The sequence below is a fragment of the Drosophila albomicans genome, chromosome 3 (assembly GCF_009650485.2).
Source record: "Drosophila albomicans strain 15112-1751.03 chromosome 3, ASM965048v2, whole genome shotgun sequence".
Lineage (NCBI taxonomy): Eukaryota > Metazoa > Arthropoda > Insecta > Diptera > Drosophilidae > Drosophila > Drosophila albomicans.
In genome coordinates, this window is record NC_047629.2 from 42,675,613 (window position 1) to 42,690,093 (window position 14,481).

Here is a 14,481-nt window from a genome sequence, read left to right on the forward strand (position 1 = left end):
CATAAATGTTCTTGATTTTCGAAACTGATCTTTTTTTCAGTGTATGTATATCTCTGTGGCACCTGCAGTTTGCAGTTTAAAACTGTTGATAAACATAAGGCCCCAACATACCAAAAAAAAAAAGCCATAAACAGAACGTAGAGTCAGAGAATTCCCAGTAATAATAATAATATCGTTTGAAGCTTATCAGCGAATGCGCGAGAGTCAGCGATTAAATTGGCAATTACGAGTATATCGCCACATCGGCACCTCGCACGTGACCAGTTTCAAGTTCAGCGAGGCGACGACGCGTCGGTCGCATAATTTCACGACATGTCTTATAAAAATATAATAATAAAAGCCAACCACACACACACACACACATACCATAAGCATACACACATAAGAATGACGGACGCACCCTTTCCCACCTACATGGCGACATTCTTATCTAATGCCAGTCGAACAACTCTTCCACTTTGCGTTACGAATCGCCGTACGTTGTGCCAGCCACGACAACTCTTTGCGGACATTGGGTTTGACACCCCGGATTACGGAACTGAATGCAAAACCAAAACAAAACACTGCAAATGCTGCTCCACAGACGCGTGTCAAGGCCAGCTGCAGTTGGATTATGGATTATGTGTGTTATATGCTTGCTGAAAGGATAAAATTAGAACGATACGATTATGAGAGCACAGATTTGCAGCAACAAGCTTTCAATGGCAAACTGGGAACTGCATTCGTTAACATGCTTAGGTAATTCACTGATTTAACATTGAGCTACTCAAGGTTAAACTGACCATTTTATTATTCCTTGCTGCTGAAGAAAGATTATTTTCTTTATGAAATAACTTTAAAGATAATCAAAACAGTTATGGAAGATTCAGTATGAAACAAATTTATTTAAAAGCAAACAATCTTTATTTAATTATTAAAGAATACCTCTAAAGTATAAAGTATATTTGTATCTTGATGTCATAGTAATGGTTCCTTCACTCTATAAAGATTCCTCTGCTTAAATTTGTATCTTGATTAACTTAGGATATCGTTCTTAGCAATAAGCAAGCAGTATTAATTACGCACTTTAACTACTAAAGAATTTCACAATACTCTTCAATCTGAAGTATTATATAAAGCAAAGTATAAAGCGATGTTAAAATTATTAAAGGATTACCCTATAAAACTTGCAATGCTCAAATTTGTATATAGATTAACTTGAGGTAAAAGCACAAAAATTATTGAGAAATAAGATATAAAATTATTTCAAATGATTAAAAGTAATATGAAAGAAATAAATAGGTAATAATAGGCATTGAGAATTCTTCTATTCGCTTTCTACTCGAGAGTAAACTTACATCTTATTTTTGTTTATTTATCGGGATAAAAATCAATATGCAATTGACATATTGAAAATCTAGGTTTTTTGTTCAAAATATAAAAGTATTCAAAGTATCAAATAAAAAATGTCAATTTCGAAGATAAAATTGTAAGAGTTTTTTATATATTTGGCAACTTTAACTATAAGTTCATCTACTGGATGTTGTTCGAATAATGTAAGTTTCAATATTAATTAATTAACAGTGCTCAGTAAGCACTCTGATGTATGTTTTATTTAGTTGATTTCATTAATATAAAGTTAAACAAAGATAAGACCTGATATACTCAGGTTTGCTCTTTGTACCCTAAGACTTAATTCTAACTAACAAAAAAAAAATAATTATGATTTATTTACAAACCATATTCCTCTATGTGCTTAATTGCCAATACTTTAAGTAGGCGAGTAAATAATTCAATTTCATTGTGTAACAGCAGCATCATCATTTTGTGTTTTGCTAGCTATTGCAGCATAAAAGTATCTCAGCAAAACGAAACTCTAAGTACCTCATTAAATATTTCCTAGAAGATTGCGGCGGCATTATCGTTTGCAATCTGCTGAGCAATTGTCAAAATAAAAACGAACTTCACGTAACGCGGCAGATATGAACACAATACACAAAAAAAATAGAAACCCCCGTGGTGTAAACAATCAATCGAATGAATTTGCAAAAAAAAAAAACGAAAAACGAAAATGAAAACAAATAAATAAATAATTTGAAGCGCCATGCGAGTATTTCACAATGATTTCCCGTAGTTTTTTATTGATCACTTTTGATTTATGTGGAAATTTGCTTGATATTTATAACAAAATTGCTGATGAATTTTCTATTTCGGTTTTTGCGATTGGCATCAGCATTGGCGGCGACGATGACTTTGACGACGACGGCGGCGTCGATTGTGTTTCTTTTTGTTTTTGGGGAAACGTTTCATAAAACGGCATTAAATGGTATTAAAGCTGCCAAAAGGTTGCTGTTGTTGTTAGCGATTGAAGTGTTGCCGCAATTTCATTTGGTTCACGAACATTACGTGCGGCAAACGTTGATGAGACTTTTCACACACCCACCCAAAAATTGCAATTTTTTACTACGGAAATGCCGATAGTCATCGTCATCGTCATCGACGCCTTCGTTCACCTAATTAACGTCCCCCTGCACCTGCTGCTGAACCAGCTCCAGCTCCTGCGCCCATTTTCACGCCACTCTGTGCATCGCTGCCCGCTGCACCGCCCTCGGCACCTGCTTCGCCATGCGCTGACGCACCCATGGAGACGCCTCCCTGGGCAGCACCTGCAATATCAGCGGCTGGATTTGGTTGCTGCGCCTGTGTTGCACACTGTGCCAAAAATATTCATAAATTGAAAAGGAACTGCAATTGATATTTATGCAAAATAAACACTCACCAGCAGCAAAGCCAAAGTAACCCAAGCCAAGATCGAAACGGAGACTTTCATTGTGATGATCACCGACTGAACAATGGAATTAATAATGCGCATTGCCGCAGGGCATTATATACCCTAAATATCCGAGGCATAAGATACGTATCTGCATGCCACAGCAACAATGTTGCCGCAATCTGAGCAATTAGTGCTCGCAATTGCATTTAGCAAGTTGTACTTTGGAAAATACATTGGCGATATCAACATGGAATCATCATTTGCTCAGCTCGTGTACAAAGTATGTTAATACTATTGTTTTTGGTGTTGTTGTTATTATTTAACATATTATAAATTTATTTGTTGACAATCACTTAATTGGCGCCTGCTCGACGATTGCATGTTTGGTGGAGTCTATTAATAAGTTAATAGCCGATGTCAGTCCCCAGTCAATATGTCAATCTCTCAACATTGTTGTTTACCAGACTCGCATTATTAAGTAATATTCAACGATTCAATAAACAAAGGCAAGGTGATTGCGGTGAGCACTGAGAAAATACACTTACACTTACACTCCTCTCTCTCTCTTCCATAGTAAGGGAGAGGTAAATAAACAACATGTAAGAAAACTACAGACAAGTGTGCTCGACTGTGAGATACCCGGTATCCACATTGAACAACAGCAAAACTATGCGGTATTGATTTCCAAATATACCAAATTAATACCACAAAAATACTACGAATGGTATATTGATATAGTACTACACTCTACTACCACAGAAAATACTCTTACACTTACACTTCTCTTTCTCCCATATTACAGGGTATTCGCCAAGGTAAATAAACAACAAGTAAGAAAGCTACCAACGAGAATGCTCGACTGTGAAATACCCGCTCCATATCCATATTGAATAACAGCAAAACAGTGCGGTATTAATTTTAAAAGATAACAAATCAATATACCGCAAAAATACTAAAAATATATCAACATTTATATTTAGTATATTGGTATATTACTACCAAAATACTGCCAAAAGCTATATTTGGTATACTGGTACACTACTACATTCAAAATATACCATACCAAAATATACCACACCATACAAGATGCCTCCTTCACTCTGTTACATACATTTCCTGGAGGCACAAAGTTATAATACCCTTCTACCCTATGGTTGACGGGTATAACAACCATCGACTGCCATTTCACAAATTTTCTCTTCTAGCTTTTCACACATTTTATTGCAAGTCAGCATTACGTATACGCCACATAAACCGCCTGGTTAGTAATTTAGTTGTTTAGTTTTTCAGCCACACACAAAAACAATTGCAAAGATTAGAGTGAGTGGCAACAACAACAACATCATTTTGTTAATTATCTTTATACACATTATATTAAGTATTTATTGAGTTTTAATTTCATGTGCAATAATTACACATTATCACGGACCCCGCACGCAGTCGAACATAAATAAATAAGCAGATACCAAAACAAAAAAACGAAAATATTTATTTAATTACACAGCAGCTGCAATGATACTTTTTTGCCTTGATGCCCAGCCAGATACGACGACTACCGTTTAATTTATATTGTATATATTTTTATATACATTTAGAGTATGCGTAATTGTTATAGATATGGGCTACCGTATTTTTTTGGCCAGTCAGCATTTCGTTGGGCTTAATTGAAAGCAATAGGAAGCAGCTGATAATTTGGCATTGAAGTTTATCAAATTTGCAAATGCACGTTTAAATACATTTAACGATTATTAAATTTCTATTTGCCTGACTAATCTAAACAATATTGGCATCATTATTGCATCCTATTATTACTACATTGAGTACAGCATTAACAAGCTAGTAAACTTGTCAGATAATTGGCATAAATATAAGCTAAAATACTCATCTCGGAAGCCACTTGACTTACCAATTTCAACGCAATTGTAAAGATGCAATTGTATACTTGTACATTAGCCTCGATTCGACAGTCGGACACAAACAAAACTCAATCAATAACAATCGCAAGGATGCCATCCACCTGTCCACTCTCCTCTCTAGTCTACAATTTGCCATTTCACCGAATGTGCAGCACAGTAAATGTATGCAAAACATTCAGCAATTCAATTGATTTAAATTGTCAGTCTAGAAATAAATGCAATTTCATGGAAAACATTTCATCAATATATTTAGATGCGTTTTACACTTTTCTCGGAATACAAAATTGTAAAGAAATAAATCCTTTGTAAAGAAATATACATTTATGTTTACAATCGTTAACAAATAATTTGAAATTCAAATGGGCTTTCAGCAGCTGTAGTAAAATTTGATTTATTTAAGCGATTTGTAATAATTAGTTGTTAGATAATATGAATAATTTCATATGCAAAGTATTACAAACTTAATAAAATTTTATGTTTATATTAAATAAATCATTAATAATATATCTTAAGGAAAAATGTAAGTATTATTCTTTTCCCTCCAATAACGATTCAGCCTGTCTATAACAAAACCAAGAGTCATAGGCGGGTACAAAACACATCTCATTCTCTTATTTTAAATTATGATATTAATATGTAATGTGTCAAAAAGTTAATATAAATAGGTTTTTACATTTTTCCTCCTTTAAGAGATATTTTAGAAATTTAAGAATTGTCGAGCACACTGTACTATAACTTTCTTACTTGTTTTGAGTTGGAAACATAATGATAACAAACATGAAAAGTAACAACTGTAGAGTAATTCACTTCATTACCATAATTTAACTTACTCATTAAATACGTTTAATTCCCCATAAAAAGTAAACTTTCTCATTTTGCTTAGCCACAAAGTTTTTCACAAAATTATGCATAATACTTCCTGCAAGGGTATAAATAGCAAACTGGGAAAAATAAACTAAGAGCCTGTGGATTAATCAATGATCAGTTAGTCAGTCATCAGGTTTAATTATAATAATTGAGTTAGTGCAGCTGTTTGCTACTGTGCATCATTTACTAAATTACATTGGGAAATAACAACAAACAGCAGCAGCAACAGCAGCAGCCACAACTGAAATTGCAACAAAACAAAACAATTACATTAAACAATTGTGCATACACATTGAAGCATGCTTGTGCATATGTGAAATGATATAAAATTCAATGATATTTGAAGTTAATTTGTTTATTTACATTGAGCAGCGACTGGCGACTGTAATTGTTGTTGTTGTTGATGTTGTTTTGTGTAATCGCTGGCAATCATTAAAATTTAAACAAATAAATAAAATAAGCCGCATGCCAATTTGGCAAATGCAGCTGCCAAACGCTTTGCATAGGAAAACCACCAACTCAATTCCTTTGCTTCAGTTTACTTTTTTTTCCTATATTATATTTATATTTTATTTGCCATTGTATTGTTGTTTCTGTTGTGGTTGTTATTACTTTTTTGTTTTACGAGTATTTTACCTTTTTTTTGCTGTTGTTTTGTATCTGTGGGTGGCCACAATAATGGCAGTAATCGGCGATTATCACGTAGCCTCTAGACCGATACCCAAACCAAAATCACAGCCAAACTCATCGTGACAGGCCCAAAAAAAGTCAAGAGCGAGAGAGAGAGAGGCAGATGCCATAGAGACACTAAAAAACAATTCAGGCAGCAAAGCTCATTAAAAATTAAATCAAAATTAAATGTTCATCAAATGCAATAAAAATCATTGTGCGTGTAATTTTTGATACCCTGTGAACTGAAGATTATTCGTTAGGGTGTGTAAGAGGCTGTAAGTGGATAGCGATGTTATGATAATGATAAGCTGATTGACAATTTGTTGCCAAGAAATTTATTTAAAATAAACAAGAAAGAAAGCTAAAGTATATTATGCTCAAATAAACTAAATTAATAAGCGCGAAACAATGCAATAGAGGTATTATCATCAAAATTTAATGTATAAATATACTCAAAAAATATTTAAATTTACCAAATGCTATTATAAAAAGACAAAAATATGTGAAAACAGTATTATCGTTAAACATAGCATACAAATATACTGAATTGTGTTTTAAATATACCAAAAAACCAGAAACGATCCGAAAACGGTATTATTATTATTAAAATATATCAAATAAATATAGTAAAGAAATACTTAAACATACCAAATAAGTAAGATCAAAATAATGCAAAATATGTTGAAATATACCAAATAAATGTGCCGAAAATTCTTGAATATACCAACTTCAATAAGCAAAATATACCGCCCAGTTCAAGTTTTATTTCTGATAAGAAAAATATACCACAACATGCAAATACTATATTTAATGTATTTATAAGAAAAATATACCATAGATTTCAATATATACTGAACTCCACATTTAACGCTGATCGGAAAACAAACTGTTATATTTGGTATTTCGATATGAAAAATATACCATTGATATAAATAACATTATCAACATCTACATATTTTATGGGGTCGCTTAAGCATAATGTCCTTCTAGCCTACGGGTAGAATAGAATATATACATTATTTGCTACTCTTAGAGGGTATTTACTAGTACTTACCAACTTCGATATTACTTTCCCAAACCCCTTCGAAGACCGCCAACATTGCGACATAAACAAATTGATTGCACATTGAAAGTGGAACTGTGGCTGTTAGAGAGATGAGGAAGTCCATATATGAGCTGCTCAAATGGCCCATTATTGCAACTAAGTGCAAATGTGTTTATAGAAATGTATTGCATAGTTTTTATTGGTATTGTTGTTTGTCATTAACACAGCTTTAATATCGTATGTGATAACCAAAATTTAAAACGATAAAGAAATAATTTAAGCAGTTCAACTGTGTAATGCAATACAATTACGAGTAATATTAAGCTGCACTTGAAATTGGCAATTTTAATTGAAATTGTAAACGCTTTAACTGTCGAAATTGATATTTGCCGATTAGCAAGTATCAAGCGTTTGCTACTGCGCCAATCGGCAAATGTTGCAGTTAAATTTTAATGCAATTGAAATTGGCATCCGCATCAACAACCTCAATTCAATCCATTGCCAAATCCCACAATCCTCAATCCTTTTGTTTCGCATGCATGCTATATATAGTAGAGACAGATGCCGCTATGTGTGTGCGTGTCCTTCACAGTGCCCAGAGGGATAAGCGGGTCAACGAACAGAGTCTGAGCTGTGGCAAGCCATAACGCAAAGGGGGGAGGGAGAGGGAGAAGGAGGAGAAGGATCATGCACTCGCAGGATAATTGAATATGACGATGATAATTTCATTTTACGCTGAATAAACACAAACTGCACATTTCGATACGACATTCACAACACTCACACACACTTACACGCTCACTCATTCACACATACACTCACTCACTCACTTCCATGCTCATTCTCTCATTCACTCACTCACTCGCTTACTTTGCGCCCTCTTCTTTCGCTTTAGCTGTCGCAATTAAAGCGCCCACGAGGACGACGGAAACACAAGTAAGCGATACGAGTATGAATACTTATACTCATACTCACACTCATACTCACATTCATACTCCTACTCACTCTCCTACTCACACTCAGACTTCGCATTCGCACTCTTATTTGGGTTGAGGCTGAAGCAAACTTAATTATCCAACAGGACGATGTTGGCTAATGACCTTCAGTCAGCTGCTGCCAACTCCCCAATCTCAATTTCCCACACTCACCATTGTATATACCCTCGACATACCCTCGACACACATAAAACAGCTTGAGAAGGGTTTAATAAAGCTGTGTAAATGCCTTAAATGCAGAAGGTAGACCAATTGCTGAGCTAGCTAAATTCTTATAGCAATGAGCATTTGTCTGTCTGCGACAAATTAATAACTGACGGCAAATTAAAAGTAGCTCAGCTCTTAAAGAGAGAAAACTTAAAGATGCAGCTAAAAAGTTTAGTTTTGTAAAAGCTTTGATGAGAAACAGGGACCATTGCTTTTTGAAATGAAAAATTATAATATTATAAAAATTAGGAATCCAAAATATTAATTAAAATTGACTTTTAAAAACCAAAAATAAAAATCGAATTTAGAATAAGAATCTAAAAACAAAAATCATATTCAATATTTCTTTTAACGAATAGGCTCACCTCAAATACATATGTTTATGTGATCTATACTTAAGCACCTTTCCGTTGATATACTATATAATCGGCAGCAAGTTTATTTATTAGTGTAAGTTATTAAGCTGCTCAAAGGATATGTCATAGTCGAAGACTTATTTCTCGAGTAAAATATGCTAGCATAAATCATACGAATCGATTGCAACTTATCGAGTCTTGGACTCGTCTGGAATCCCCACGCAAAATCCACAGCTAAGCAAAGTACCTTCCACTTGATATCGATGTTGACGTCGCGTCGTCGTCGTCAGCATTGTTGTTTTATTAGTCACAATTTGGGTTTTATGCGAATTCGCCGTAATTATTTACAACAAAGATTGTTGATGGCTCGTTGCGTTGGCTTCGGACAAAGACGGACGTTTATTTTGTCGCGATTTCGATTGCTTGGGATTGCTGTCGATTTGAACACACAGGCGGCGCTTTGAATGCCAACCACGAATACGAATACGAATTCGAGTGTGAGTATATCCACCAGCAAGTAAATACCTACAACAATGATGACAACTGGCAGTGCCAGGGCCAGAGTCGGTGCCAGTTCCATTGCCAGTGCCAGTGCCATAGCCAAAGCTATAGCCTGTGCCTGGTATCTGTATCTGTATCTGTGGGATTGTTGTCGCGAATTGTTGTGACTGTTGTCGCTGTCGTCGCTGTCGTCGCCGTCGTCGCCACCGTCGTCGCATGAGCGCCTTATCGGCGGCGCCTCCAGAAAAATATGTCACACGTACGCGTCAAATTTTCTCAGAAAAATAAAGCCCAGCCACAACAAAAATAACAAACCGCAAATAAATACTCGTACTTCCCAGCCTGATATGGAATACTGCAATGCTTTGCACTTTAAAGTACAAAAAAAAAACATGAAATAAAAATGAAAAGTGCGATACGAGATATGAAAACCCCCGTCCACAGGAAAGTTTCCAACCATAAACAAGAATGTTGATTAATTTCCCTATAATAAGGTTGTAAATCACGCTAAATTACAAGTAATTCAATAAGTCATTATTTTACGTTTACTTAGAAATTTCTTTTGCTGTAGGCAATTTTTTATATAAGTAACTCAGCTTTGAAAAGTAAACTTCCTAAACTTTTAAAAATTCTGATCAACATAAATTACTTGTATAGTATAGTATAGTATAATATTAGTATTGTCAGGAATATAACTTATTTCTGGTCACGTTTTCATATATTTTTTTAGCCAATTCTAAATTCATTTTTCTTGACATTCTATAACTTATGCAACCCACATTACCTAGACTAAAGTACTAAGAAGTAATCTACTCTTGAATACAACGTTATTTTATTATAATTTAATATTTATAATATATTATTATAATATAATATTTAATTCACTAAGTTGACTAAAATTTAAAATAATTTTCTAATTTTTCTATTTTTCGAAATAGTATCTAAAGCAGCCAATTATCAATTCATGAACTCAATTTTATTTTTGCTCAGTTCTCACATAATTTTCAAGTCCATTTTCTTTATTCTTTTTAAATCTACTAAGCCGTAAACGTCACATCAATACCTATATAAATTAATTGAACTTAAGATCTAAGAGCACAATTATATTTTCTCCAAGTTTTTACATATTTTATTTAAACTCATTTTCATTATTTTACAACGAAACATCTCGTAATATTCAAAGCAATATCTATAAAGGCAACATAAATTGCCTTAACAATTTTATTTTCTTCAAGTTTTCACATCTTTTCTTTTTAATATTCATTTCCTATATTTTAAAACATGTACTAAAATAATATTCAAACGAAGCGTTTTTCCTAACATTCAAAAGCAAATTCTATACGAACATAAATCACCTAGTCTAAAGTACTAAGAAATAATCGACTCATGAACTCAGCTCGATAAATTATAACATGCCAAGATTTATTATGAAATTTCCATATAAACTCGGTACATTTATTCATGTACTATATACATATATATACGTATACATAATCATAGATTAGATCTCGGCCCTGACCAGGGCCAAGAGCGTCGTCGAGTTGTTTTATTCGTTTTGTGTTGAATTTGTGTTTTTGTTGTTGTTTTCTTTTTTTGTCAAGTCAACGATACTGACGCCAGAAATTCCGCATAATTATTTGCACTTTGTTCGTTCGTTTTGTTTTGTTTTTGCTTTTTTCATTTTGATTTGTTTGCATTTCGATGGCGCTGCGAATTCCACGTAACAATTGCCACAAACACACAACAACAAAACCGCAACAAAAAACATTTTCATTTTCATTTTACTAACGACCAACTTGACGTTACATAAACCTCAAAAAAATAACAAAAATAAAAAAACTAAATGAATAACAAAAACAATGAGCAAAAAATTATAAACTACATAAATCCAATGGTGCCATAATTCTAGGTTCAATTGCATAAGCCATCGTCGGTCAGTCGGTCACAATCTTTCCCTCTCATTCACTCTCACTATCTGTCTCTATCTCTGTGTAAAACAAAGCGGGTCACGCTCCCTTCCTCCACCCGACCGCATAAAAAGCCCCTTGGCATGCTTCGCCCCGCCCCGCCCCGTCGCCCACCGTTCGCTTGGACGTCTGGACGTCTGGCTGTCTAGACGCGTTTAATTTGCGTAATCAAAACACAAAAAAGCGACTGACAATGAGAGACAATATCAACAAAAACAAAAGCCAGGCAACAGCCAACAACAACAACAACAACAGCAAAAAGAACAACAACAATGAAATGTGCTAACGCATTGACGAATAACCGAATAACCGTCAGCAGTAACAATTTGTATAAATAATGCAAAACGAAAAATACAACAGAAAAAAAAAGAAGGCAAAAAGAAAAAATTCAAATAAAATTGCCTCAAGTACAGCGATAACAGGAGCAGCAATAGGATTATAAATTAAAATGTGAGAAAAACCAATAACAACATGAAAAAGCAGACAGCTGATGGATAACGAAGTTGAAATACTCTATCTGGTAATTACTTGAATACACTATAGTTTTTAAATCATAAATGGTAAACAGAGTCGAACTATTTTAAAGAATATCTTAACTCCTTACATATATAAGAACTAGTTCCATATTCAATACACCCCAAAATCAACTCATATATATTTAAATTGTTAAATAATTGTTCTGAAATCTAGATTAAATCATAAATGATTAAAGTAAAGGTTGCGTTGTTATTGATAAAAAGTATTAACCTACTTTGAAGAATATCTGAACTCTGCATTCAAGAAACATTTCCATTTTTATTGTTCCCAAAAATGTTCAGAAAACATGAAGAATATTCAGAAGTTCTGTATTATTTTCGAATACATATAAATAGTTTCATATACAAGAAGTATCCTAAAATGCACTCGAAATTTAATGAAGTTTATTTTGGATAACTGAGCATTAAAAAGATTTAAGAAAAAATTGAATTCTATAAGTTTTCATAATCCCATATTTAGTGTACCGCAAAATAAACTCACAATAAACTCAGTTCATAAATGATTAAAGTTTACGATGTAATTCCTTAAACAATGTTTTTTAATATAAATAATTGAAAATGTTGTACTATTGTTCAGAAATTCAAAAGAATCTTTTTGAAATTTATTTTTAATTTTTAAACATTTTTTTGCATTTAATATACAAAATGGTTTCATATTTAATGTACCTCAAAATACACTTTCCTCATATGTCACAGTTAGAAATTTGTAATACCTTTTACAAGGTTATAAAAATAAATGCAAACCATATAGAAATGAATTCAGAACAAAACCTTTGGAATAATTCCTTAACCCAATTGCAAATATTTCTAACACATTTGCATAAATATAATTGAAATAGGAAAAATAAAACAAAATAATTAAGATTAAGCAAAAAGTAGAATAGTAAAGCATGAGGAAATTTACGTACATATATTTATTCAATTAGTTAGATATAGTAGAATAATAAAGCATGTTTAACTTTACATACAAATACGAATACACTTAGATATAGAATCTTTAAGTGCAACTTTAATAAATGCTTTTTTTTTGCATTGAACAATTCCCAAGAAGCGACCGCTTCCTTAACTGATCTTTGAGGTGAGATGTCGACATCATAAATTAAATGAAGCTTGCATTTGAAATGAAATCGAACATTAGCATTCAATAGCATTTTGATTACAGATGAACGAAGATAATTATAAGTTTGTGTATAAGTTTTATGCGCAATTCCGCATGCGATTTAAACGCGACCTTGACAACATCGACGATTCTTAGAACTAACGCAAAGGGGTTGAGTTCTATAAATGGAACCTGAATACATTGGTAATTGCCTATGCTTAGACTTAAGCAAAGTGCTGATTATTGTGTTTACACAATAGGCGAAAAAACTACAACAATGCGAGTGGTGAATGGACCTTGACCTGGCCTTTAAAAAGATACGACAAATATGCGAGCAAAGTGTGTGTGTGTGTGTTATCGCTAGACCGTTTATCCTTGAGATACAATTAATGAGGTAACACTTTTATAACGCAAAAGAATGTAAACTAGTGTTTATCTGCCAATTAAGTAATTCATCATTAAAGAATAGAAAGAAAAAACAATTACATACAAACTTTTGCGCACCTGTTGGTAAATTTAAACTTGCCTCGCTAAAAATACACGCAAATATCACACACAATAAAATATACGAAAATAACGGTTTAATCGCACACGTTGTTTACCTTTTTTTCAGTGAGAGAGACAGAGAGCGAGAGAATTTTATAAAACTGGAACCTGGTACGCAGTCACATACATTTGTTCTACCTGTCGCCTCCTCAACTCCTCACCTCCCTCAAGTCAGCAAAGCATGTGCCGGCGATTATCATATATCAACTTGGACTCCCGTTGTCTCTGCCTCTGTTCGTGGGTTGTGTAAGCACTAAGGGACTCTGATACTGAACGTAGCTCGGGGAATGTAGCGAAGGGCGGGAACTGCAACAGCGTAAACAGCAAAAAGGGAAATGGGAAAAGGGACCGTCAACTGCAATTTGGGGGCCTTGGAAATGAAAACAAGTAAGAAAGCTACAGTCGAGTGTGGTCGACTGTGAGATATCCGCTACCCGGTTTGAATAAACCCAAAATATTGCGGTATATCTCTATAAAATTTACCAAAAATATACTACAAAAATACTAAAAATGAACAACAAACAAAAATACTACATAAATACTAACAAGTAAGAAAGCTACAGTCGAGTGTGCTCGACTGTGAGATACCCGCTACCCAGTTTAATATAGGCAAAATATTGCGGTATCATTTTCAAAATATACCGAATATACTGCAAAAATACTAAAAATATACCAAATGGTATATTTGGTATATCGATATAGTACACCATTCAAAATATACCATAGACGGCACAATGTGCCAGATTGTCGGCCAAAGCAACTCAGACCCCTAGTAAGTAGGCGTTTTTGCCCATACAAAACTATTTCTTTAATAACTTCCACAATTTTTATCTGATCGGAACCAAATTTTCAGGAATCATAAATACTATAGTTATTATTGTATACACCAAAATTTACAGCTCTAACATTAAAATTACGCTTGTTATTAATTTTTTGTTGATTTGCGGTTCGGTAGTGGGCGTGGCAAAAATTTGAAACAAACTTGATCTGCGTGCGAACATAACAAATGCTGTCGAAAAAAA

General features: G+C 33.7%; 1 protein-coding gene across 1 annotated transcript; it reads right to left on the reverse strand.

Annotated features, from left to right (window-relative positions):
- Window positions 1–2,067: 2,067 nt before the first annotated feature.
- LOC117568893 (glycine-rich protein 1) lies at window positions 2,068–2,902 on the reverse strand. Its single transcript, XM_034249794.2, has 2 exons — window positions 2,759–2,902; window positions 2,068–2,691 (listed from the first exon to the last, which is right to left on the reverse strand). Exons 1-2 carry the CDS (start codon window positions 2,849–2,851, stop codon window positions 2,497–2,499), a joined length of 288 nt encoding a protein of 95 aa, XP_034105685.2. The 5' UTR covers window positions 2,852–2,902; the 3' UTR covers window positions 2,068–2,496.
- Window positions 2,903–14,481: the final 11,579 nt, after the last annotated feature.